Source organism: Polistes fuscatus, unplaced genomic scaffold (genome assembly GCF_010416935.1).
Source record: "Polistes fuscatus isolate 324 unplaced genomic scaffold, CU_Pfus_HIC Scaffold4, whole genome shotgun sequence".
In the NCBI taxonomy this organism is placed as follows: Eukaryota; Metazoa; Arthropoda; class Insecta; order Hymenoptera; family Vespidae; genus Polistes; species Polistes fuscatus.
Genome location: NW_025113118.1, coordinates 11,192,240 through 11,217,504, shown reverse-complemented (window position 1 = coordinate 11,217,504; position 25,265 = coordinate 11,192,240). Strand labels below are relative to the sequence as shown.

The following is a 25,265-nucleotide window of genomic DNA, read 5'->3' as shown; positions in this document are numbered from 1 at the left end:
TTGAGATTATTGAGGTTATGTTCGTTTTGGTACGGCAAAGAAGTATAACTTCTTACGTGCGTACATAAGTACACACACACCAGTTTTTTTTATAATATAATATAATAAAAATGTTTGTTCGCTTTTGGACCGATAGATTTGGAAACGCGTGATTGCGAACGTTATGACAAATTTTACCTTTCCGTTGAAATTTCGTAGATTTCGTGTGTTACTTGGTATGTTAGAAAAATGAATTAATGAAATATAAAAGGGGAAACGAGAAGTAAAAACGGTATTTCTTCTTTGTCTCGGAGGAAGAAGAAGAAGAAGAAGAAGAAGAAAGAGAAGAACCGGATACGTGGGAGGTGTTTGCGTGGGTAGACAAGACGAGAAGACACAACCGGTTCGGCGAACGCACGATTACGTTGCATATTACACTTTGCGTGGTACACCTTCTTCTCTGAGTTATGAACGAAAAAGATAAGAAGAATTTTTGACGATACTAATACGAAGTTTTATTAACTTACGTTAGGTAAAATATGGAAATAAATGGGATACAATATAAAGTGTTGAAGATGAAAGTAAAAAGGGTGTGAGGTAAGATTTACGTAATACGCCACCTCTTTTTTAAATTATAAAAAGGGGAAAAAAAAAGAAGGTTAATAGAATTTGTGATAACTTTAATAATAAGTTTTGTTAACTTGGGTAAATGATTAAATAAATGGAATATAAAAAAGTCATTAGCATGAAGGGTAAGGTAGTAAGTTACCTTACCAACACTATCAAGAAGATTCTTGTTGATTTTAGGTAAATTATTCTTACCGAGCATAATGCTTATGTATACTTAAGTGACAAGAAGAATGATTGTACATGAAATAACGAAGAATTTCATAAAATGTAAATAACTATAATAGTAAATAAGTATATATATGTTGATGTTTAAATACATCTCATTAGCAAAGTGTCCCATATGGTTTTAGCAACGTTTACGTACGCGAATTTGCATATTCAGACTCCTAACGCATTTGCCCATACTTTCCGTAGTAATTATACCTAACGAAATAGTGCGATTATTGTCAAGCACCGAGAGAGCTCGTTTTATTCGATACGCGTTTTAATGTGAGTATCAAACATACGTGGAATTGCTCGTGAAATATGATATACAATTTACGTACGTATATATTTCTTTGTATGTATATATGCATATACATATGCATGCATGTATGTATGTATGTATATATAATATATAAAATATTTATGTGATATATATGAAACGTACGTGAATTGTTAGTTAAATAAAATACATTATAATATTAACGTATATATTTATATATATATTTGTTTTTATGTATGTGTGTGTATGTATACTAGTGGGTGGATAAGCGCACGCGTCCAACACCATATTTCTTGATCGATGTTATAGCAATCGATTTGGTCCAGCCTCCCATTATTATATGACGACTCGATCCGGCCCAACCAAAGACATTAATCTTCCACGGATCGTAATTTGCGCGACAGGTGGTCGGCCGAATATCCTTTCGAAGACGTTCGACCTTACTGAGGTCCATAACTTTCACGATCGAAGCATTAGATACATACTACGTGGATCGTAGATTTAATTGATACTAATAAAAACAAGTACGTCGTATATCTATCCGAAGAAATAATCCAACTGTGAAATCTAAACTTTACGATTGTAGAATCTTCAAATTTTCTTTCCATTCCTTTTTTTTTTTATCATTCTTCATATTTTTCTTCTTCACCTTTCTTTCTTTCTTTCTTTCTTTCTTTGTGGATTTTTATTGGATCGTAACATTGAAATAATAATTTTATTTTATTTGATCAGAATTTTGCTACATTTTTTCGTCGATATTTTATAAATTAAATAATAATAATAATAATAGTTATATATTAATAATTATTTCAATATATTTTCTTTTTCATATTATTTAATATAATTCAGTATAAAGTGTATTACTTTTTGTTTTCAATCAATAATAGAAAAATAGCATCATCAAAGTATCGTTAATCTCTGTCTTATCTGTGAATTCGTGCGTTATTGTTTAAATAAAGTATCTTAAAATAAATAGTGCGACTTCGCACTGCTATCTCAAACACATACATTGATATTTTTACTTACTAAATACCGTAAATGTTGAAAAATATTGGATGAATAAATAGAGTTCATCGAAGGTTTTAACTTTCCAAACAAAGAAACAGAAAAATTTAATTGAAAGAGTATCCATAGAAAGATTCCTTATACTTTAATCTAACGATATACACTTCAGTTGGAGTCTTTTTTCGGTACTTCGAAAGGTACTTAATGAACCGAAAGTAGAAAAGGAAAGATACTTCTTTTCTCATTTATTAATATAACAGAAGAGTATTCTCTCGTTGAAAGCTGCCCCCGAAGTACAATTTTTTTCGCTTTAAAATACGAACCCGACAATCACTTTCGGATATAATATTTTCTCTTACGGTAACTTCCATAACAAGAACCAACTTATGCGCATTAGTTTCTTTTTTTTTTTCTTTTTTCCTTCTCTCGTTGTTATTTGTATTTATTTATTTTCTTTCGTACAACCATACCCGTACCAAATTCTTGTTTTACCGAACAAAATCAATCTAGATGTACTAGAGTTACTAACTTTATGCGATAAAAATTTGAAAGCAAGTACGCTAGAAACGTTGAATATCAATCACATTTATCTTCTACACACTTATCTTCTACACTTCATCTATGTTTGTTCAATCAACAATCACTGACCACAATTTTATCTCTTATGACAAAAAAATTACTTTTTTCAATTGATTAATCCATTACTTCATAAAAAATATGAATAATTGTGCGTGTAAGTATTAACAAATGAAAGTATCCTACTTTTCCCATGAAAAATTTATTCGACTAACGTTAACTCAGGATTAGTGTAAAATGTCAATTAATAAATTTTCACTTAACATAGACGATATTATTTCTAACACAATAATTTAATCAACAATCACTGACCACAATTTTATCTCTTTCGATAAAAAAATTACTTTTTTCAATTTATTAATCCATTACTTCATAAAAAATATGAATAATTGTGCGTGTAAGTATTAACAAATAAAAGTATCCTACTTTTCCTATGAAAAATTTATTCGACTAACGTTAACTCAGGATTAGTGTAAAATGTCAATTAATAAATTTTCACTTAACATAGACAATATTATTTCTAACACAATAATATAATCAATGTTTCATCCCTCGTGAAAATCGTCACATCGTTTATTCGCATCATCGAAATCCGTTGATTCACGCGTTGAAAAGTGTTAACGTCGTTCAATCAACTATTTTGATTGATCGTTTCTACTCTACTATGCAATGATCAAATCATAATATATATATATATATACACGAAAAAAAGAACAACATCGTTGTCCTAATCGTTCAAATATGTTCATAATGTAGAACTACGTGTTTCTACTATGAAAATTGACACGTAATACTTCGCATTTGAAGTAATACGTCCCCCACAGGAATTACGAATTATTCGACGAGGATATACCAAAATGATGTTGTTTAATTAATTGCAAAACGATCGGACGTCGATCGAGGATAATTGCTAATTTCTCTTCGTATTACAAGCTGACGCTTGCAATACTCATTTCATCTCTATCATATCTATACATCATATATTCGCATCATTTTATCATTGAAAATTATCATTTATTTCTAATGACTCATATGTATCCCATAGAAATTTGAATAATCAGTTTTATTATTCCCGTAAACGTTACCAAATTATCTCGACAAAATATTCATTTTATTTTCTTTTTCTTTTGTTTTTCGATTATTATTTACTTGGATCAGTATTATTTCAATATTTTTCAATAATTATTTATAATAAACTATATTAATATTTTATTGATTACGTGGATTGGTTTGAATAGTTCGAAGCTTCGATTATAAAAAATATACCTTTTATTTATTATAAATAAAAATGAATAGTTTCAATATCGGTCTCACAACTTTTCTACCCAAATATAAAAATTATCAGTATTTTAATTGTATATTTTTTGCTATTTATTTAATAATAACGATTCTTAATCCAAAAGTTTAAGAATTAATACATCGATTAACACATATTCATGTAATTATTATATTAGACGTGTCAATCTTATTTTAATTTGATACATTTATACATTAAAATATTCATTTACATATATATTCAGACAATTTATTTTAAAAATCATTAATAAAAAATATGTAAAAGATCGAATGAATAGAAATATGTTTTCTCTCTTCTCTCTCTCTCTCTCCTACGTTTTTTTTATCTTTTTTCTTTTTCCATTTGAATAAAATAAATAATTCATATAAATCGTCGAGCAGGAAAATACATACATACTCGAGAACAAACGTTTGTTCTCGTAACAATTCGAAATAGAAACTCGGAAAAAAATACGATAAACGAATAGTTTGCCGAGGGATGAAAGTGGAACAAAGATTCTGGATGCAGAGCAGTCATATTTTTAAGCGAAGGTAAGAACGTATGCGTTCTTGATTACGCGTCCACCGACTGCGACCGGTTTTACTGGTCATAAAGCGTGCCAGTAGGAGGTGCAAAAGGAGTGTCAAGTTTAAAGGCAACCTTACGACCGCATCCAATGCACTTAATTATAAATTTGGTGAATCCCCTTCTATAAATTAAAAAAAGAAAAATAATGTATACACTTAATTCTGTTTTTACAGGATTTTGTATTGAATACAATCGACCCAAATTTTAAGAAAAATATTTGGAAAATTCATGATTTATTGCATTATTTTTGCTAATTTCTTTTCAAGACTGAAAATAATATTTTTCGATAGATGCAATATATATATATATTTTTTACACGAATATCTATCGTGTAAAAATAGAATTATGTGTATGTAAATGAAAATACAATAATTAATGTTTTTGTGTTCAGTGAATTTTTTCGTCAATATTTTCTTGTCAATATTTTGTAAAACAAATTATCAGTATTTATAATAATTGTACATTTCGTTCGATATTTAAATAATAATTTGTCAATGTTTGTAATATAAGCAAAATAACGTAAGTAGAAATCGTGTTTCAATTAGAAAATTTTGTTTGATAAATCATTTACGAAATTTTATCAAACTTTCATTATATCATACTTTGACTCCAATGAAACATTTTATCCTTTTAATTTTCTAACATAAATTTTCACCTAGACATTTGGACGTATTTTTAAAAATGAAAAAGTAAAAAAAGAAGAAGAAGAAGAAGTAAGAGAAAATAGTCGAACGAATTCAGTGGTATTCGTCGATCGAATCTGTCTGATGAAGAACGCGGAGGATAGGAAATTGCAATTTTCTCGGTCACGTTCATAGAAACGAAGAAAATCGAACGAAACGACGAATATGGAAAAAGAAGGAAAGAAGAAAGGGATAGAAATAAAAATAAAAATAAAAATAAATGTAAAAATAAAAGAAATATTGATCGGATCGAAGGTAGGATTCCGAGTTTGTGCGGTGAGGTAGCAGCAGTAGCATCAGCATCAGCAGCATCAACCAGAAGCTGCAGGTAGAAGGCAGACACACAGTGTGTGTTGTAGATACTATGTACAACCGGTGTACTGTGTTATCGGCAGTATTGGAAGCAACGCCCATGCAAATTGCATTGGGTGCATCCACTGCATCCACTGCTTCGCGTAATTAGATCCAGCGACGGTGGGGAATTTCTGGTCCGGGATTATATACTTTCAGGATTTTTCTAACGATATTTTACGTTGGATTATTTTTTCGGTTTTTCTTCATTTTCTCGTTTTTTCTTTTTTTACATTTTTTTTTTTTCCTAAAAAGCTTTACGCGAGACCTTCTCTATTTTATTTTTTTTTTTATTCCATCGTGATCGATTAAAACGAAATAAGCTTCCGATTAGAAGATTTTCTATATCTTTTTCATATTTTTTTTTGTTTTATCTTTTATTCTCTTTTGTGAACAAAATATTGGTGACCTCTTCGTAGATGTAATATATATTATATTAATATCAACGAAATTGTATTAAATTGCACGATTAATAATAAATAAAAACTTCGATTCGAAGATACCTTTTGTTTTTTCTTTTTCTTTCTCTTAAAAAAATATGATTGTCAGTACGGTAGTTATTAATATAACATAAAGAAAATCTCATTATATATACAATGTTTTAAAATGCAGCCGTCGTCGTCGTCGTCGTCGTCGTCGTAGTGGAAAAATTATAGCTTAGTGGATTTTCTATGACCTATGGTGCCCATAACGCGGTGTAAACCTACCACGTAAAATAAAATACTTGATACTACCGTGTTACGTTACCCAAGCAGACTTTTTAATGACACTAAAATAAGGAAAAAAAATATTACGTCGTATTTTCGTCTGTGTTAAACGACAGAAGACCTGAACGACGACGTAATATCATTTAAAAATATACGAACTTTGTTACCTTACGAAAAATTCTTTTATAACGAAGATTTATTTTCTCGTTCAAAAAATAAAAAGACACAAAGTCGTAGAAAAAAGAAATGATGTTATCTACTATTCCAAATCACTAATAAGAATAATGCTATTAAATAATTAATTAGTAAACATCAATTGTAAATATATTCTAAAAATAATGAAGTTTCAGTTTAAAATCATATTTAGTCTCGATAGATTATTTTTATATTCATTTAATAACACTTTAATATTAACAAACATATTAACAAATAATCACATACATCATAATTTAATAGAAATTTTTTTAATTCGAATACTTACCCGTTTATAATAACATACAAATATAAATTTATTGTTAATAACCTTTAAACGTTATACTTGCAACATTAATTATAAATAAAATATTCTCACTAATAATTTTAGGAAAATCAATGAAAAATAGAACAATAATAATAATAATAATAATTTCACGAATAAATTATCGTCCGATCGCGTATAAAATAAAGATAAAAAAAAAAAAAAGAAATTAACAAGTACATACACGAAAATATTGAATCGAAAAGTAAATATTACACGTAAGGAAAAATAAGTGGGTGGGAAGTGGTGAAAGGTGATGGGGGAGGGGGAGGGGGGAGGGGTGGGGGTTAGAAAAAAGAAAAAGAAAAATCATAACTGGGTAATAAAAGTGCGAAGGACACCAACACTCGTAGTTTCTTTCCCAAAGGGTGCCAGAGTCAATCGAACGAGAGAAGATTACTCGAGAGATAGAAAAGTATCTCGTCCGTAATGCACGTTTTTTTATTCCCCGGAGACGTTTTTCTTCTCGTAATATTTCGAAACGGTACTTCCTGTTCGTTTCTAACTATATTCTCTCTCTCTTTCTCTCTTTCTCTCATTGTATATTTATCTCTCTCACTCTCTTTCTTTCGAAATTTCTCTCTTTATTTTTTATCTTTCTTTCTATCATTTTTTTCTTTCCTTTTCTCTCTCTTTTTCTATCTGTCTCCCTCCCCCTCTTATGGACCTATCTCTTCTTATCTATCTTTTTCTATCTATTTATCTCTCTCTCTCTATCTCTGTTTTTTATGTGTATCTCTCTCTTTCAGATAAATGCGGAATCGTGGTTTCGACGTGAAATTATTGGTTACCTCAGAGAAAATTTTTCTCAACCGAATAACTATATCTATATATATATATATATATGTAGATATAATAGATATAACTTGTTCTTTCATCTCGTCCTAGTTTTATAATTTTTCGATATTCGATGATAAATATCTTCTAATATTTCGTATTTAATAAACTTTAGTCGATCGAAGTTTTCTTTTCTGATTTTCAATTTATTCGATCAGTATTTTTCAGCATTTTAATATACGCGTTTGAAATAAATTATCCGTATCTGTGTGTGCAAGTTAAGTCAAATAAGATATGATATATAGTTAAGATCTGATTTTATTTTTAAATATTATATATATATATATATAATAAGTAATAATTTATATAATAATTATTAATTAATTATATTATAATAATATATTATATATATATATAATAAGAGACGAAAATATATTCATATATATTCTATATATATGGCTGATCATCATCGGTTAAAGAAAAAATATAAAAGTAATGTTTTTAAATTTTTCGTCGTTCTATTTTCCAAATATAATAATCCGAATATTCGTCGAACAATTTGTTCGATATTTTTGTAATACATTGATTTATCATATTCGTGTTCTTTATCGTCCAAATGTCATGTATTTTATTATACGTAAATCTTTTTTGATTCAGCTTATCATATCAAAGAATATACAATTCTAGTATGGACGTCACATTGCTCGACACATTTCCCATATAGATCATTTTTCTCTTCTTTTTTATTTTCTTTCTTATTTGTTTTCTCTCATTCTTCTTCGTAATAAGTTTTTGAATTTCTTTCTTTTTTTTGTTTTTTTTCTTTTTCTTTTTCTTTTTCTTTTTCGAAAAATTTCTTCGACACACTTTAAGGATTACATCAAAATTCCATTTCTCATGCCGTACTCTTTTTCACTGAAACGAGCTATCCTACGCTATCGGCGAATGCACTTTAAAGAAGGAAAGACACATTTCTGAAGATATGGTATCGTAATATCAAATCGGCCTAGATTTCGATTTGGTGGAAAAACGGGAAACGCAGGTGTCGATGATGCGACGACATCGTGTCATCGTTTAGCCGAACGATTGCATTTTAATCTTTTCTCATTTCTTTTTTCTTTCTTTTTTTTTTACGTTTCGTTATTCTTCAGTTCAATGACATCCACAAAAATGTCCCGTAATCATCAAAATGAAACGCGTGAAAACGCGTACGTTCGATAAGTTGCTGATCATTTTTTAATTTAAAAAAAAATATAAAATACTTATAAATATAATAATAAGCAAGCACTTCTGTTTCCTTTTTTTTGTTTCTCTTTTTTTTCTTCTTCTTTTTGCAACTAAAAACGTTGCTCGCAAAAAAAAAATATTCTACGAATTAATATATAACTAAACTGGACATTTTTAAATTAAATATATGACACAAATTTAAATTCGTATATCTCTTGTGCGAGACTGACAAGAAAGGACACAAAAAAAAGAAGTAAATTATTTTAAAACTATTTCTAAACTGAAAAAAGAAGACGAAAAACCAAAAAAGAAAAAAGTAAAAAAAAGAAAAACAAACGGAAAGAATTGTTTAAAACTTATTGCAACGAAATATTATGACGACGCGAATGTACATTTGTTTGACTTGAATATAACGGGGGGAACAAAAAAAGAAAAAAAGAGAAATTATTCAAAGCTTAACAGAACACTTTGGAATTACGTAGCCGTACTTAACGTAAATTTAAATTTATTTCACTCTCTCTCTCTCTCTCTCTCTCTCTCGCGAGAGAGAGAAATAGAAGAGAGAAACAGTGTGTATGTGTATGTGTATATGGGAGAGAGAGAGAGAAAAAGGGAGAATAGAAAGGATCAATTTTCACAATTAACCTCTCGTTCCTTTACTACGGAAGTTCAGACAAATTTAAGCATTCGCTCGCGTTACTTTATCTCGTCCAATCCAAGACAGCCGTCTGTTAATTCTTTATCTCTTTCTCTCTCTCATTTTCACTTATTTTTTCTTTCCCCATTTTCTCTCTCTCTCTCTCTCTCTCTCTCTCTCTCTCTCTCTCTGTGTGTCTCTCTTTATCTCTTTATCTCTTTCTCTCCTGTCATAAAAACTCCTACACCAGTGAAACGTATAATGAGGCGAATTAATAACGAGCATTTCTCGTGATATTAGAGGGCTAGTCGTAAAATACACGCGACACCAAATGCAATTACGTATCTTGTTGGTTGGACGTGTTAAAGGCTCACGCTACGGTTAACGACATCGAACGAAATCCTGAATGCCAACTAACATAAATATAACGTCCAAATAAAATATTTAAGCCTGTAATATTCAATTTATTCGATCGGTTAAAGCAAATTTTATTTCATTACAAAGAAAAAGAAAGGAAAATACATTACACTGTGTTCTTCTCTCTCTCTCTCTCTCTCTCATACACATATTACATTCTTTTTCTGTCTGTCTGTCTGTCGGTGTTTTTTCGAATGTCGGTTAATATTAGAAAAAAAAATCAATCGAATACTGATCGATATTTACTATTAATTATTTTCGCGTGTAATTTTGAAAAATATAAAAATTCATTCAAATCACTCGGGAATGTAATAAAGCTTAATGGAAATTCAAACTATGAGAATTTTCCAATATCTGCGTATCAATAAATAATATTAATTTTCAAAAATAATATCAATCTATTTATTCGGCCAGTATTCTTAATTAATCAATAATAGGTATAATATTTTGTAAAATAATTGATCGGTGTATACTTAAATATATGATTTGGTATAAATAATTCAATATTAGTATAACTAATCGCGTAATTTGTGCCCTTACTAAAAGTTTGTATTATCACATATAAATATTTGATTACAAATACGGATATCCGTTAACAATTTTAATGAAAATATTGACATCTTTTGTATCAATACAAAGAAAAAACGAACTTTATTTCCAAACAATCCAATACAATATTATTTCATTAGGTTACAAAATACAACTTTTTAGATTTTATTAGATCAAGCAATAGAACTTTTTCTTTACATAACGTTCCCCTTCTTTTAATTCAATTTAACATAATCCTAGAAGAAAATATATCGCAAGAGATGAATTTCTTCCGCTATTAAAGGGAAAAAAGAAAAAAAAAAGAAACGAAACAAAATAATAATTTAAAAGTAAGAGGATTTCTCTCTAGTAGATGAAAAAAAATTATAAAAAAAAGAAACAAAAAAAAAAAAGAACCCTTTTCTTTCCATCGATCGTGGGAATGGAGAACGAGAGATAATTCCAATCGGAAAGTTCCCTTCGAGAAAGGTTTGCATTCCGACTACGTTGCTCCATTCCTTGGGTTGCACACTCACAGTATCACGAGCACCAAGAACGAAGTAACAAGAAAAAGGCGAATAAACCATCGGACATGCTTCGAAAGCATAAGGGATAGGAAACTCGAAAGGAAAGAAAACTATTTTCTTACTTTTTTCCTCCTTTGATTCTTGGATTGAACGCTTCCCTTTGGAGTTGTCAATATCACTGTACGCTATATATCCGATAATTAATCGAGTTAGTTTTTTTCTATCGGAAGCTTTCCGCTCAAATTTTCTTGCAGTATTATCGATAATATTTATTTCACTAATTTTTAATAAAACATAACACTCCTGTACGAGTTGTGTTAGTATTTAATCGTAATATTTAATATACTTGTTTTAATTAATTGTTATTTTTTTAATTAATTTATTTTTTTTATTTAATTAATTTAAATTATTTATTTACTTATTTACTTTATTTAATTAATATATTAAATTATATATTTAATATATAATATATAATATAATTATATATTAATATATTAAATTAATATATTTAATATATATATTTACTTATTTACTTTATTTAATTAATTTTTTATTTCTTTCTTTTTTTTTCTTTTTTTTTCAACAATTCCGTTCAAATATCAATTTTACAATATTTTATATTTTCCTTATGATTTTGTAAATATTTTAGAATATATCTCTATAATACATTCTGATATATATATATACACATAATTGATTTTCCACAAAATAAAAAATGTATAATATTAAGGTACAACGAACAAAGTTGAAAAATTTAATTTGAAAGTAAGATTTTTAAACATTATTACAAACATCTGCATAGAATTAATTCGAAATAAACTCGATTTAGTGATTTTTCGTTTTGTGTAAAAACGATCTAGAAATCAGATAGGATGTTGGATAGTGATTTATCGGACAGATTTGAAAGGTAAATTTACGAAAAGGAAGTTTCTTTTTTTAGAATGAACACCGATAAACCATGTAACCAATTGAAGTGTGCACGTACCCGCTCCTGTCATGAACAGATCTTTGATCCTGGCGTTCCTGTCTCTTGTCAGAGCTTCTATGAGCGACGTTAACCTCCATTACCAGTCAGATACACGTACATACGTATATCTATAGATATACATATACATACATACATACACGACGTACATAGGTTTAGTGCACACGCGTGCACTTAAGCATGGATTCTGGTTTTGAACATAAATTATGAGATAGAGGCTCGCACACAGAAGCGCCTGCATATCTTGCTTGCCACGGTCCAGTCGTGTGGAACAACGCAGTTTCGAACACGGCCGAAAACGTTTTGCCTTTCCATCCCGCAAACATTTCCACGGAGTTTCCCCAAAATGTGCTGCTATTCGCGGAGTTGCTTACAGTTTCTACGAGAACCCGAAATGTTTTACGGTTCGATTCGTGCTCATTCTCGTATCTCTCCCTCTAATTTTACATTATTATTCTTATCCAGATACATCTTGTTATCTCGCAAAGGGTTCATGGAATTTCATTAAAAATCATTTTATTCTTACCATCTCTCGCGTTCTATCAGGATCAAAAAATAATATCATATAATGAAAATTATTTCTTATTAATTCGTTCATCGTTTCGAATAAGAACAAGAAAAATAAACATTCGAAGTTATACAAGTTGAGAAACCCTGAGCACAAACACGAAATGCATTTGGTACCGCCCACGCATGCATACCTTGCGCAGACGAGCGATATTAGCGATCGAATAAAGTGCTTCTTACGTACATGGCCGTCTCCACGATTCTTGTTTCAACGTTTCACGAGTTTCACACTAACTCGAAGATATCGAATCCGTATGTTTTAAAGGATAGAACGAAATGAAATCGAAGATTTTATTCCTGGTGACAGGGGGACAGTTGCACTAGCAAAATAATCGTGTCCGGCTTTTACGAGAATGCTCATTATCATAATATCGATACGATATTATAAAAAAAGTCAAACGTTTTACGTTTAATAAACACCTGATAATATATAAAAATAATCATAATACTAATAATAATAATCATAATGACGATGATCAGGCATTTCGTGCAATTAACATATCACGAGAAGCCATCGTTGTAAATGAACGTTTGAAAATAATGAAAAAAAGAGGAATAATAAAAAAAGAAAAAAAAGAAAAGAAGTGGGGGGGGGGAAATTTGTCGTTCATCATCAACGAGGACAAATTTGATTCGCCCACAGCGATTCTCAAATTTTTGTCGGGTAACGGCAAAAGGTAGTCATATATAAAAGGGATTTCGATGAGAGAAAGCACTGCTGACGGTTCCATATACCCGCGTCATTCTCCACGATCGAGTGCTGGCGCATTTGCATTGTGACCGGTCTGGAATTTTGCGAAATTGCATCGACATGCAAACTCCGTCGCTAGGAATGAAATTCCTGCTTTTACATCAATTCGATCTTTTGTCCCTCAAGCACCTATTTCCATGTTCCTACATTACTCTAAGTATTCTTGTATCTTTTGTTAAACGCTTTTTATCTCGCTATTCCCGTTTAATATTATTTTTTTTTTTATCCCTTCTCAATATCGATTTTTATGACATATTACTCAACGGCATACGTTATAGGATGATTTATTTCTATACAAATCTATGTTATTCTTTTCTTTTTTTTTTGTACAGATCGATTTATTAGATTTTTATTTAACGTCGTATAAAATCAAATATTTGAAAATGAGATCGTATAAATATTTGTTCACGTCACTTTTCTTTTTTTCTTTTTTTTTTTTTCGTTTTTATTTTAATTCGTTACGTTCGACTATATTTTATTTAAAATGGTTGTACTTGTACCTTTCTGGAAAATAGTATTTTATTCTTACGAATTATTAGAATTCTTTTCATCTATTTTAAGAAAGAATGAAAATTAAATGACCGTTCCATTTTAATTGCAAAATCAATCGTATCCTAGACATTTCGTAACATTTACCAAGAGAAAATGACGTACGGTGTAATCTAAACGACTTTACAGTAGCACTTAATAAGACTCTTTGCGTTTAACTCATAGTCGCAATCAGATATCAATTCACCGCAAACGATTCGCTCGACTTACATACGCAACCACATTTCCCACGAATAACAGCCGTTCATTATCTTACAATTTTTCATATTATCCCACCCCTTGCAACGCGAAACGCGAATAACTTTGCAAAAACCCGTAAACGTTAAAAAAGACTCGATATTAATATTTCCAATAATTTCCCTTCGAATATATTTAACTAATTAAAAGAACATTAAAATTAACTCTCTCAATTCAAACAAATTAAAATTAACAAAAAAATAGATTGAAAACCCAATAAATCCTCGAGTCAATAATACAAATATTATAATACAAACAGATAGAAAACAGTTGGCGAATATTGTTTATAGCTAATGAAACCAAAATAAAAATAATTTTAATAAATAAACAAATAAAATGTTCTCGAAAGTATACGTATTAACGAAACGACGTAAAAAAAAAAACTAGAGTAACGAATTCCGATGCACCAATTAGAAATATTTTTATCGTTCCGAGAGTACAGGTATAGCATAGAAATATATATATATATGTATATACACACATATACACGTGTATATACATCATAAAAATATATATACGTACACGTCGTATTTTTCTATTTTCATTACGGTGGAAAGGTATCGGTGGTGGGGGTAAGAGTAGTAGAGTGGGGAGAAGCGGGCCGCGTGGAGGTGCGGCGCTGCGATCGCGGAGTCAGTAGGCCGTGCGCCTTCGACCGGAGTGTATGTATTGAGCGCTCCTACCGGCTTTAAACGACAACGTGTATTTTAATCCTTTTATCTGACATTCTCCTTACGCGCACCATACTTCGCGCATTTTGTTTACCGACGGTCATCCCTCTTGAAAAACATATCTTCTTCTTCTTTTTCTTCTTCTTCTTCTACTACTATCTTTACTTCATAGGAATACAAAGCTTATCTTATCTTTCTACGAGGGTCCTATCTCGAACGGAAGGATTCCAATAGGTTAAAGGGAAAGAGGATTTCACTCTGGGATAAAATTTATCGAGCTGCCGGTGCACTCAGAAAAAGGATATCACGATAAGCCGGATATACGAGGGAGGAGAAGGTTGGAAATGGAAAGAACGATGGTGTGAGTTCCGACAAGTTTTAAGTGGAATCTCTCGTGTTTGATCGTAAGATTATTTAATACGATATCATGTCTTACTTCGATAGTAACGTTCGATTAGTTTGAACAAGTTTTTTTAACGAAGACGAACAATTCAAGTAGGACAACTTTATTGTTCCCTCTTTTCTTTTTATTTCTTTTAAGGTTCATTGGTAGAACGATATTAATTATATCTAACTTTATTATTATTTTGTTTATATATCTGTGCAAGTGTATATAAGTGCATGCTTATCGATAAGCATTCATTTTTATTTCCAGTATTAAATATCATCTATATATTTATATATGTTAAATCAAATATTCGACAAATTTACCAACATTTGCTTGATTTAGATCGAAAATCGTTCTACCAAAGGATGCTTCTCGACATTCGAGTAACCTTGTCCCACAATTAGAGAGATTTTTGTTCAGGACACCGTGAAGCATAACTAATCGTTTACTATTTGCAACAGTAATTATCGCCGTATCCAACGCGTCGTATTTTGCAATAGAAGACCGTATACCATATATATATAAACATAAAAAAATTACAACGTACAAAACTTTTATCGTATATCTTATTCGAAACAGTTTGACAAATGAATATAAACATACTGTCTCCATCTTTTTTTCCCTTTCAATAATACACATATTACATTATACATATAGAGATAATATGAAAAATCAAATAAAATGATTAAATTTCGAATTCGAAATAAAATATAATTCGATTTATTAGTTGAAATATTTTATTCTTTAATGGTTAAATATTAACTTTTGTTAAAGCTCGCAGTTTTATCGATTTTGACCTTGCACGATACCAAAATACACATAATAATACGTTCGTGAAAATATACGTAGATAATACATAAATATATATAGAGTATAGATAAGTATAAGTGTATAGATAGGTAGGTAGCTCTTGTAAATATATATATATATATATTTAAAAATACTTAGGTACGTGCACACATGTGCAGTGGAGTAGGTCGCTCGATGAACTCGACCACGCGAGGATTTTCACAGTAAACCCGTTTACCTTCGTGCCTGTCTCGTCCTGTCGTATTCTAGAATGCTATTTTCTTCCGCTTGATGAACCAAACTTCGTAAATTGAACGACTAAGGTCGACCGGGACTCATTAATATTAACTTATTGTAAGAATAAACAAAGAAATCTTTCACGTGTCGTAATCATTTTCTTTCTTTTTTTATTTATTTATTTTTATAATTGCACGATCTATAGAAAGAAATTTAATTGGTAAAATCAATAGAAGTTGACCGATAGTTATTTAATCAATATCTAACAATACTATTTTTACCACGGTTTTGTGTTATACTTATTTCGATCAAAAGGGTATCTTTTAATATGTTTGAATGCACGTATCTTGGGAATAATTGTTACAAAATTCATTTTTCCGTTTAATCATTTTTCTTTATTTAATATTTATTTTTTAATAAATATAAATTATATTTTATTATATTATATTTTATTTATATATATTTTATTATATTATATTATATTTTATATTTTATATTATATTTTATTATATTATTTTTATTATATTTAAATAAATATAAATTTTATTTATTTAATATATTATTCGAATCAAAACGTAAACTCACGAACGATCGATAAGCTAATCTAATAATAATAGTATAATAATCTTTCGAAAGAAATTCGAGACGTTGAGTCAGTTTTTTGTCTTTTTCCTTCTTTAAAAAACGTATGACTTGTACCGATGATTAATCAAAAAAAAAAAAGGAACATAATAATATCTAAAAACCCATGACGATTATTTCGAAATCCTTCCGGTATTATACTCTTCTTATCTAAATACACCTTTACTCGCGATTCGTAAACGAACGATCATTTTATCACTTGGCAATTTTTTTCAAAATCAATACGAAAACGTTATCTCTCTATTTATCTCGTTTTTAACTCGAATGAGAAGAAATACTTAAAAACTAATATAAAAAAAAATAAATAAAAAAGAACATAGTAAAGCACTATTACAGTCTATTTTTATCTTTATCTATCATTATTCTATTCATTCTTAAAAGACAAATAATATTCTCTGACGTCAATCGGTATTTAACGGTTTATCGGTTTTCTTTGAAAATCTGACATTTAATTAATTAACGAATGATTCTCGTCAATCCTATGGACTTTACTATATACTACTACCACTATTACTACTACTACGACTATTACATACTAAAAGCCTTCGAATTGGAGAGCATCTTGGAAATCTAATTCCGTGATATCGAGGAATACCTACTCCTCTCGAAATGTCTCACGAATTTCCGTGATTCGGATCCTCAATCCAGAATAGTTTCCTAGCCGAATAATCGAGCTCTAACCACCGCGAAAACTTCGATATTTCCTCCTCTTCCCTCTCTCCCAATTGCACTCTCATTTTCCCTCTTTTACACTTTCCCTTTATCTCTGTTCATCCTTACTGAAAAGATTTGCGGATAATTAACTACTCATCGTTTAACAATACCTATCTACCCTAACGTTATATAGGTATATAGGGTTCATAGGTATTACATAAACGAAACCAAGCATCTAACACGAAACTCGAAAATCGACGAGGTGCGACCTCCTACCTCGGTTTACCGGATTTCCTTACTCGAGAACGTGCGATTTTCCGCACGAATTCATTTCTCTGTGATCTCGTACGGATCGAACATAAGCAAAATTTCTCATCCTTTAAATCATTCCAATTCGAATTTACATTCTATACGTTTTTCTCGTATCGACTTATGAATTGAATTCCTATTTTCTTTTTGTCCGTTAACGCGTGCGTAGGTAATTGATTTGAATTTTTGAATTGATTGAATTTTTTGATGAATTTTCATTGAGAAATATTTTAGATCTTAATTAATTTTGATTAAAGTTATCTTTAAATTGAAACTTTATTAAATATATATTTGTCGTTAGATTGTGATTTATTTAGAATATCAAGCAAAGAAAAAAGGGATTAGATTTGATTCATTAGGAGTAATTAGTTAAAGCAGGAATTAAATTATTTTAACGCATTTGATGAATACCATTTAATTAGGATAAAGTATTAAAATTTGATGATAATTATATTTTGTATTTATTTCAAAAGTAATTAATGGATAATATATATAGATAAATACACGTATTGTGGATTACATGTATAGATATTTTTGTTAACAATATTTCTTATAGATGCTATAATAATATAATCATATTAAAATAAAATATATCGTTAGTTTGAAAAGAAACTTGTCAAATGGCAATTAATTGTCGAAAATTTCTTTAGTGTTATTAATTAATAATAATAATAGTAGTAGTAGTAGTAATAATAATGATAATATTCGCGAACGCTAATGATTATTATTATTATCAGAGATTCTGAATTAAAAGGAACAGTTGTGTGGGGTGAATTATTTCGTTATTTTGCCAGTTGACGCGTCGAATCAACGAGCAGAAAACGGAAGGAGGGTTCGAAAGAACAGAAACGAGTTCGTGCGGTTCGTGTTCCCATCCTTTCTTTATTCATTTTTTATTTTTTTTATTCGTAACTTTTCCTTCTTAAACTCGTGCTTTTGATTATTTCATATGTAAATTCGTCCTCTCGTTAAATCGATAGAATTTCTAAAGAATCTTTACAAAGGATCAGACAGTATGTAGAGGATCAGCATGCACATGCATTATGTTAAAAAAGGAATTAAATTACTTGCAGCTAGGATAACGATCACAAATTTGTCTGCCATACAAATATGACAAGTCGGGAAAAATATTTGTCAATATCTCTTTTTTTTTTGTTAGTAATTTAAATAAATTCAAGGTTTAGTATGTATGACATATAACCATGATGCAACTTTTTGCACTTATTATAAATAATGACCATCCATTTGAAATATCAAACAATTATTTACGTATGTTAAATAGAAATTGTTTTACTCCATGTTAGGAAAACGATGACTAATTTTTTTGCTATACTTATCGGTAAAAATATTTATCAACATTTTTTTTAGTTGGTATTTTAAATAAATTCAAGGTTTAGTATGTATAACATATAACTATGACGCAACTCTTTGCACTTATTATAAATAATGACCATCCATTTGAAATACTAAACAATTATTTACGTATGTTATCTGTTTAAAATACTGAAAAATTATTTATATGTATATATACATTGAAATAAAAAAAAATAATATAATATAATTTTATAAAATATATAATATATATATATATATATTAATTGAAAATGTTTGAAAAATATTAACGATATAAATGAAAGCTTCAAATTATTTCAATTGACGTTAATTTTAACGAATGCTCGATTAATTTCAGGAAAAACTAGAAAATTTTGAAAAATAGAAAAAAAACGTTTCGACTAACGCGAATAACAATAATTATACCTAAAAACCTGTTATCATATTTACCAAAAGATTAACCATTTTAACGAGTCTTTTACGTAACGCGAGATATCATTCGAACGTCGAAGGAAGGAAATATTTATTATGCAAACGAGAAAATATATAATATATTTCTCTTTGACTTTATGCATCGAACGAAATATAATTCATTATAATTTTATCGGTAGTTATCGAGATATCGTAAATAACGAAAGTGAAATATTCAATAATAAAATAAAATAAAATATAAAATAAAATAAGATAATAAAAAAGAAAAAAAAAACGTTTTATCTGTTTCGCAGTTTTCCAACGAAGTTTTGCAAACGTGATTAAATATAAATACATACACGCACCTTTTTACATCGACTGTACTTAACACCACGTACCTTTACATATATGAAAAACATTGTGGAAAAAGGGAAGATCGTTAAAACTTAATACGACGGTTTAAAATATCGTCTAACAAATTATTATTTAACGGAAGGAAAATTCGAGACAAAGTTTATAGTGCGAAATGAGTGTGAAAGGTGTTGTGTCGTCTGTGAAGAATCGAGAAAGGGTGAGCGGAAGTACATTTTGGAGGCACAGCTGGCACTGCTCCGCCTACTTACCAAGGGAAGTGGCCCTTGCAAGACTTGCTGATTCTCAGCTACCAGCACACCAGGCTCGTAGCTTGGAAAACATGATACGAGCCAAGATAGACAAGTAAGGATAAGAATTTTTCTTATCTTAGCGATTCTATTTATTTTTTTTTTCATTTCCCTATATTTTTTTTATTTTTTTTTTTTTTCCATTGTCGACGAGATATTTATTATTTATTATTTTTAATATACGTTTCATAATAAGGATTAAACAATTTTTTTTTAAAGAATAATAACATCGATAATTAATTGTTTATATGTATATTATAAATAAATAGTAATAATTGATATTATCAAAGGAAAATCTTGCAATTTAATGTAGAAACGATTTTTATTTCTTTTCTTTTTTCGATAGGTCAACTCAGTATTGTTAAAAAAAAAAAAAGATAGTACTTTTTAGTTAAGATTCGAAACTTTTCGTATAAAATAAAAATAAATTTAATAATAAAATTCAAAATGAAAAATTCACGAAAATTCCATAATATCGAAATTTAAATGAACTCGCGTTATCGAATATAACAAAATAATTATTACAATAAACTCGTATAACAACAATATATTATTAATTTTACACAGGACAAAAAAATAAGTAAGAGAGATATAGTTTAATTTATTTAAACGAAAAAAAAAAAAAAAATAAAGATAAAAGAACAGATTATCTTTCATTGGTGGGAAAAAATGGAAAAGAAGAAAAAGCATTGTTGTTTCGCTATTAATATTAATTAGGTTGATATCGTGATAGATGTAGACAATTATTTTCAAGGATAGTTTGATAATAATTAGAGAATTACAGAAAGAATAGTATACTCTTCCCACGTGAACAACTAAGTTAGCTTTTGTTTTGAAATATGCTTCAGGTAAAAAAAAGTACAGGGAGAAAGAAAAAAAGAAATGAATAAATAAATAAAGCATTTTATTAATACACCCCTTGGAAAATGTTTCATTTCTTCAAGTTCATAGTTATATCGGGAACGATATCTAGCGACTTATCGATTTAAAAACTATAAATTATTTATAGTGTTTTATTCTTGATATATTTACGTAAATACAATGCATATACAATGGTACGCATAAGTTGTCAAGAATTTGCGATAATTTCGATTACTAGTCATGAAAAAAATATGATTTACATTTTCTCTTTGTTTCTCACTCTCTCTCTCTCTGTTTCCCTTTTTATTTCTGACGAGAAGAAAGTGACATTCGAGATAAGCCGAAGTACTACGACGGGATATAAATCAGAACAGTTAAATCTCACCGTCATTTATGGTTTTATGAAAAATATCCTTTAGATAAAGTTACTTTATTTAATTAAATGGTATATACGTAATGCTAGGATTATTCTTTTTCCTAATACCATCCTCTTATACGTTAATTCGTTTTTTATTATATTTTTTTTTTTTCTTTTCTTTTTATAATGGAATTAAATATTTTTCCAGTTTTTCTTGTTTTGATACCGTATTTTAAAATATAAGCTTATTTACATTGAAACCAAAAGAATAATATTAATTTTAAGCGATATTTTATATCGTAATATAAAATTAAATGATAATATAATAAGAGATCGATGGATAAATCATTTTTTTTCCTAATTAATTCAATTTAATTAAACCTTTTATTAACAATATTAAACTATAACAAACTCGATGCATTTAAAAAACACGTATAATTCTATTTGTTCGTACAAATTCATTAATTCAATATCTAGAAGAATAACTACCATGAGAACAAAAAATTGTATTACAACTTAATGCGTTCCCATTAAATTAGTCTAACATTGTTTTATAAATTTTTCTGCCATACAAACCATAAATTAATTATCCTATCCTAAATATGTTTCAACCCGTTATTATATTTCGATGATAATTATTTCTCTATTATCATACGTTAAACAAAACTTTATCGGTCGTGCGATTGAAAATCTGAAAATATTATTAAACTCTCTTATGTCGTAGAATTTCTTTTTTTAACAATTTTCTCGAGTTATATTTCCGTCGTTTACGTCAACGAACGAACGAACGAACGAACGGAACGACGATCGATAAATACAGTTGAATTCGACGTCGGGAACGTGAACATTTTTGCGGCCTTTGCTGGCTTTAATAACTTCAATAATTTGCACGCGAGAAAGGAGTTAAATAAAGGAGGTGGTGGGTGGGTAGCTGGTTGGTTGGTTGGTTGGTTGGTTGGTAAGAGAGATAAAAAGAAAGAAGTGAAAAAAAAGTAAATAAACGTGAGGAATCATACGAAGGAAGAGTAAAAATGTTCTCCTGGTGAGAAAAGTGAGGTAAGAGGAGGTGGAGGAGGCGGAAGAGGAGGAGGAGGAGGAGGAGGCTGCCAATTAAAACATTCAAATTTCATTTTCTTCCGACAACTTTTCCAGTTTCACTCCCAACCGTTGCAAAATGAAAAAGTAACGAAATAATACTCTATTTTTATCTTTATTATTATTATAAAAAAAAAAAGAAAATGTTGAACATTCTTTTATTCCCATTGAAGGAAGGATTTTTTATTTTATTTTTTTCTTTTTTTTTTTTATTTTTAATTCCGTCCAATTCGCTTAATCTTTTTCGCGAGAGGATGTTTTACAAATCAAAGGATACGAAACAAAGTGAAAACGATCTCCTCCATTCGAATACTTTTTATTCTTTTTTTAATTTGACTTTAGTCGTTTTTGATCGACAACACCGTGGATAAATAAATAATTAATCATCTCTTTGAAGCGTTATCGTTATAGGAAAATAAACTTCAAAAGGGAGATGGAATTATAACGAATATCGTTTATCCGTAACGATCCTCGAATTTGGCTTTGATTCCTCTCATTGATCCTTTTAATGAAAAGACAAAAAGGATTTTATGGGATCGTACGTAAATAGAAATGTATGCATGCATATACGCGCACATACTCGATTAAATATTTCAATCCGAATATTTGAAAAATTATTCTACATTATATTATTATTATTATTTTACAGAAGAAATCCTTACAATCGACAATAAGATTTAACGGGGATACGTTTAATGGTAAAATAATTATTTTTTTGTTTTTCAAGGTCATTCGTTTACGAGATCGATTTCAATGTAATCGATTTTTCTTTTTCTTTTTTTTTGTATTCAATAGAATTATAATATATTAAAAATTTTTATATAGAAGAAATAAGCATAGATGTGTTAGTTAAATGATTTTAGGTTGAACGTAAACAATTTATCGAACATATGTGTGTTTATTATACTAAATTTTTCTTCGCATAGAAGAAATAAGCATAGATGTGTTAGTTAAATGATTTTAGGTTGAACGTAAACAATTGATCGAACATATGTGTGTTTATTATACTCGAACAATAATATAAATCGTTTATAAAGGGATTTTTGTTAATGCATACTAATCATCATGTTAATACGTGCGTAAAATAATATACATACGTAGAGAATCGTTTGATCCACCTAACATACTAGTCAATGTCTATCATTATATTATATTAGAGCAGCTTGTTGACCGGTATAGTATTTCGAATAGGATATGCCCGTTAAAAGGTTCGCAGGGTCAATTTAATCTGCCACGTTCATTCATCGACTTCAACCCCACTTTGCTCTTTATTCCTCGTTCTCTCGTGGTATAATTAACGCGATTAATATCGTGTGTTCTACGTGTACGTGCGTGTATGTGTTTTTTTTTTCTTTTTTTTTTTTTCTTTTTTTGGTTATTATATTATACACGTATGTACACGCGCACGTTTTTTGTATCGTTCTTTTTTTTTTATCTTTAACAAGGAAACTTTACATAACGAGATTCAAGGATAAATGGCACACAGTTGATATTAAATATTTGTCTTTATTAGTGTATAACAAATTAGATAAATTTTTATATCATTTTATATTATATTATATGTATATATAAATTAACACAAAACTTATCGACAATTCATGTATACCTATTCCTATTGTGAACAATCAAATAACGTTTAGAAAAAATAACACATATATCTTAATATAAAATGAGATTTTAACCAATTGAATAGCGAATAAAAAAATCTTATCTTTTATTTAGAAATAAATAATTTACATTTAATGCATTTTTATCGCATTTTATTACAAATTACAAGACCCGGTCATTTGACCACGCGTAATAGTGTTTAAATATTAAATATTACAATATTTATATATATATAATATTTCAAATATTAATTAACATATCGTTTATTAGATTATAATATATAACGTAAAATCTTTCCGTTCTTCTTCCTTTCTTTAAAATAAAAAAAAAGGACAAAATTTGCCAAACAAGAATATAGAATTAAGAGAAATGTTCTTCGATATATAGAAAACAAAATTTTACGTTGATATTAAATGTAAGTAGTTATCTTGGAAATACTTCAAACATTTTATACAGAATAAAATTATTCATAGAATCTTTCTTTCGCTTTTTCTATCTGTTTCTGTCTCTCTTCTATCATTCTCTGAAGAAACTTGAATTCATAAGTCGTAACTATCTTCTTCTTCTTCTTCTTCTTTTTCTTTTTATTCTTCTTCTTATTCTTCTTCTTCGTTACCACATTCATCGAGAGTTTCCCTTTTAGCAATCTCTTCCAACCACTAATTCAAACCCCTTGACATCTTTTAATACCACAACATTCACTTCCTTCACTCTACGTGAACATCTCTCAACTTTCTTCTTCCTTTTCCTTTTTACTCTTTCTCTTTCTCTCCTTCTCCTCTTCTTTCTCCTTTTTCCTTCTTCTTACTTAAATGATCTTAAACTCGGCAGATGTTCGATGCTGCTTCTTCTTCTTCTTCTTCTTCCTTCTACCAATTACGAAGAAGGAAGTAAACTAAAAAGTGTCGTGCAATTTCACGAAGCTTAAATTCGATCGTTCGATCGATAATTCGATTTTAACACCTGTGAGAAAATAAAGCGGAAACATTTTTGAAGTTATACTTCTTTTGGCGCGTTGGGGAAAATGTAATGGGGAGTGATTTTATTCCGAGCGCTGGAAAAACGACACCGTGAAGTTTGTCAGTATTTACGACGCGCGGCAAAGCGATTTCAAGTATACGGCATGAAGTTGTCTTCTTTTCTTCTTCCCCCCTTTTTTTCTCAAGCGGGTCACCCATCCAAGTACTTATCGTACTCAGCGCTGCTTTACTTAAATGATCGAAGCGAGAACTAATGCTGTAACCGCGCCA

The 25,265-nt window shown here is 29.2% G+C and overlaps 1 protein-coding gene across 6 annotated transcripts in view; it reads left to right on the top strand.

Annotated features, from left to right (window-relative positions):
- LOC122521219 (spermatogenesis-associated protein 13) overlaps positions 1-25,265 on the top strand; it is an 85,517-nt gene that overhangs the window by 6,059 nt on the left and 54,193 nt on the right. Inside the window, exons 1-3 of one of the 6 annotated variants that reach the window (XM_043641751.1) lie at positions 14,683-14,700; positions 14,842-15,073; positions 19,746-20,148. The exons of 3 other annotated variants lie outside the window; for them this stretch is intronic. In XM_043641751.1, coding sequence (XP_043497686.1) covers positions 19,958-20,148 — 191 coding nt within the window. In that variant the 5' untranslated portion in view covers positions 14,683-14,700; positions 14,842-15,073; positions 19,746-19,957. Of the gene's footprint in view, positions 1-14,648; positions 15,074-19,745; positions 20,149-25,265 lie in introns of those variants that run through there. 2 more of the 6 variants (XM_043641750.1, XM_043641753.1) reach the window with 2 other exon arrangements.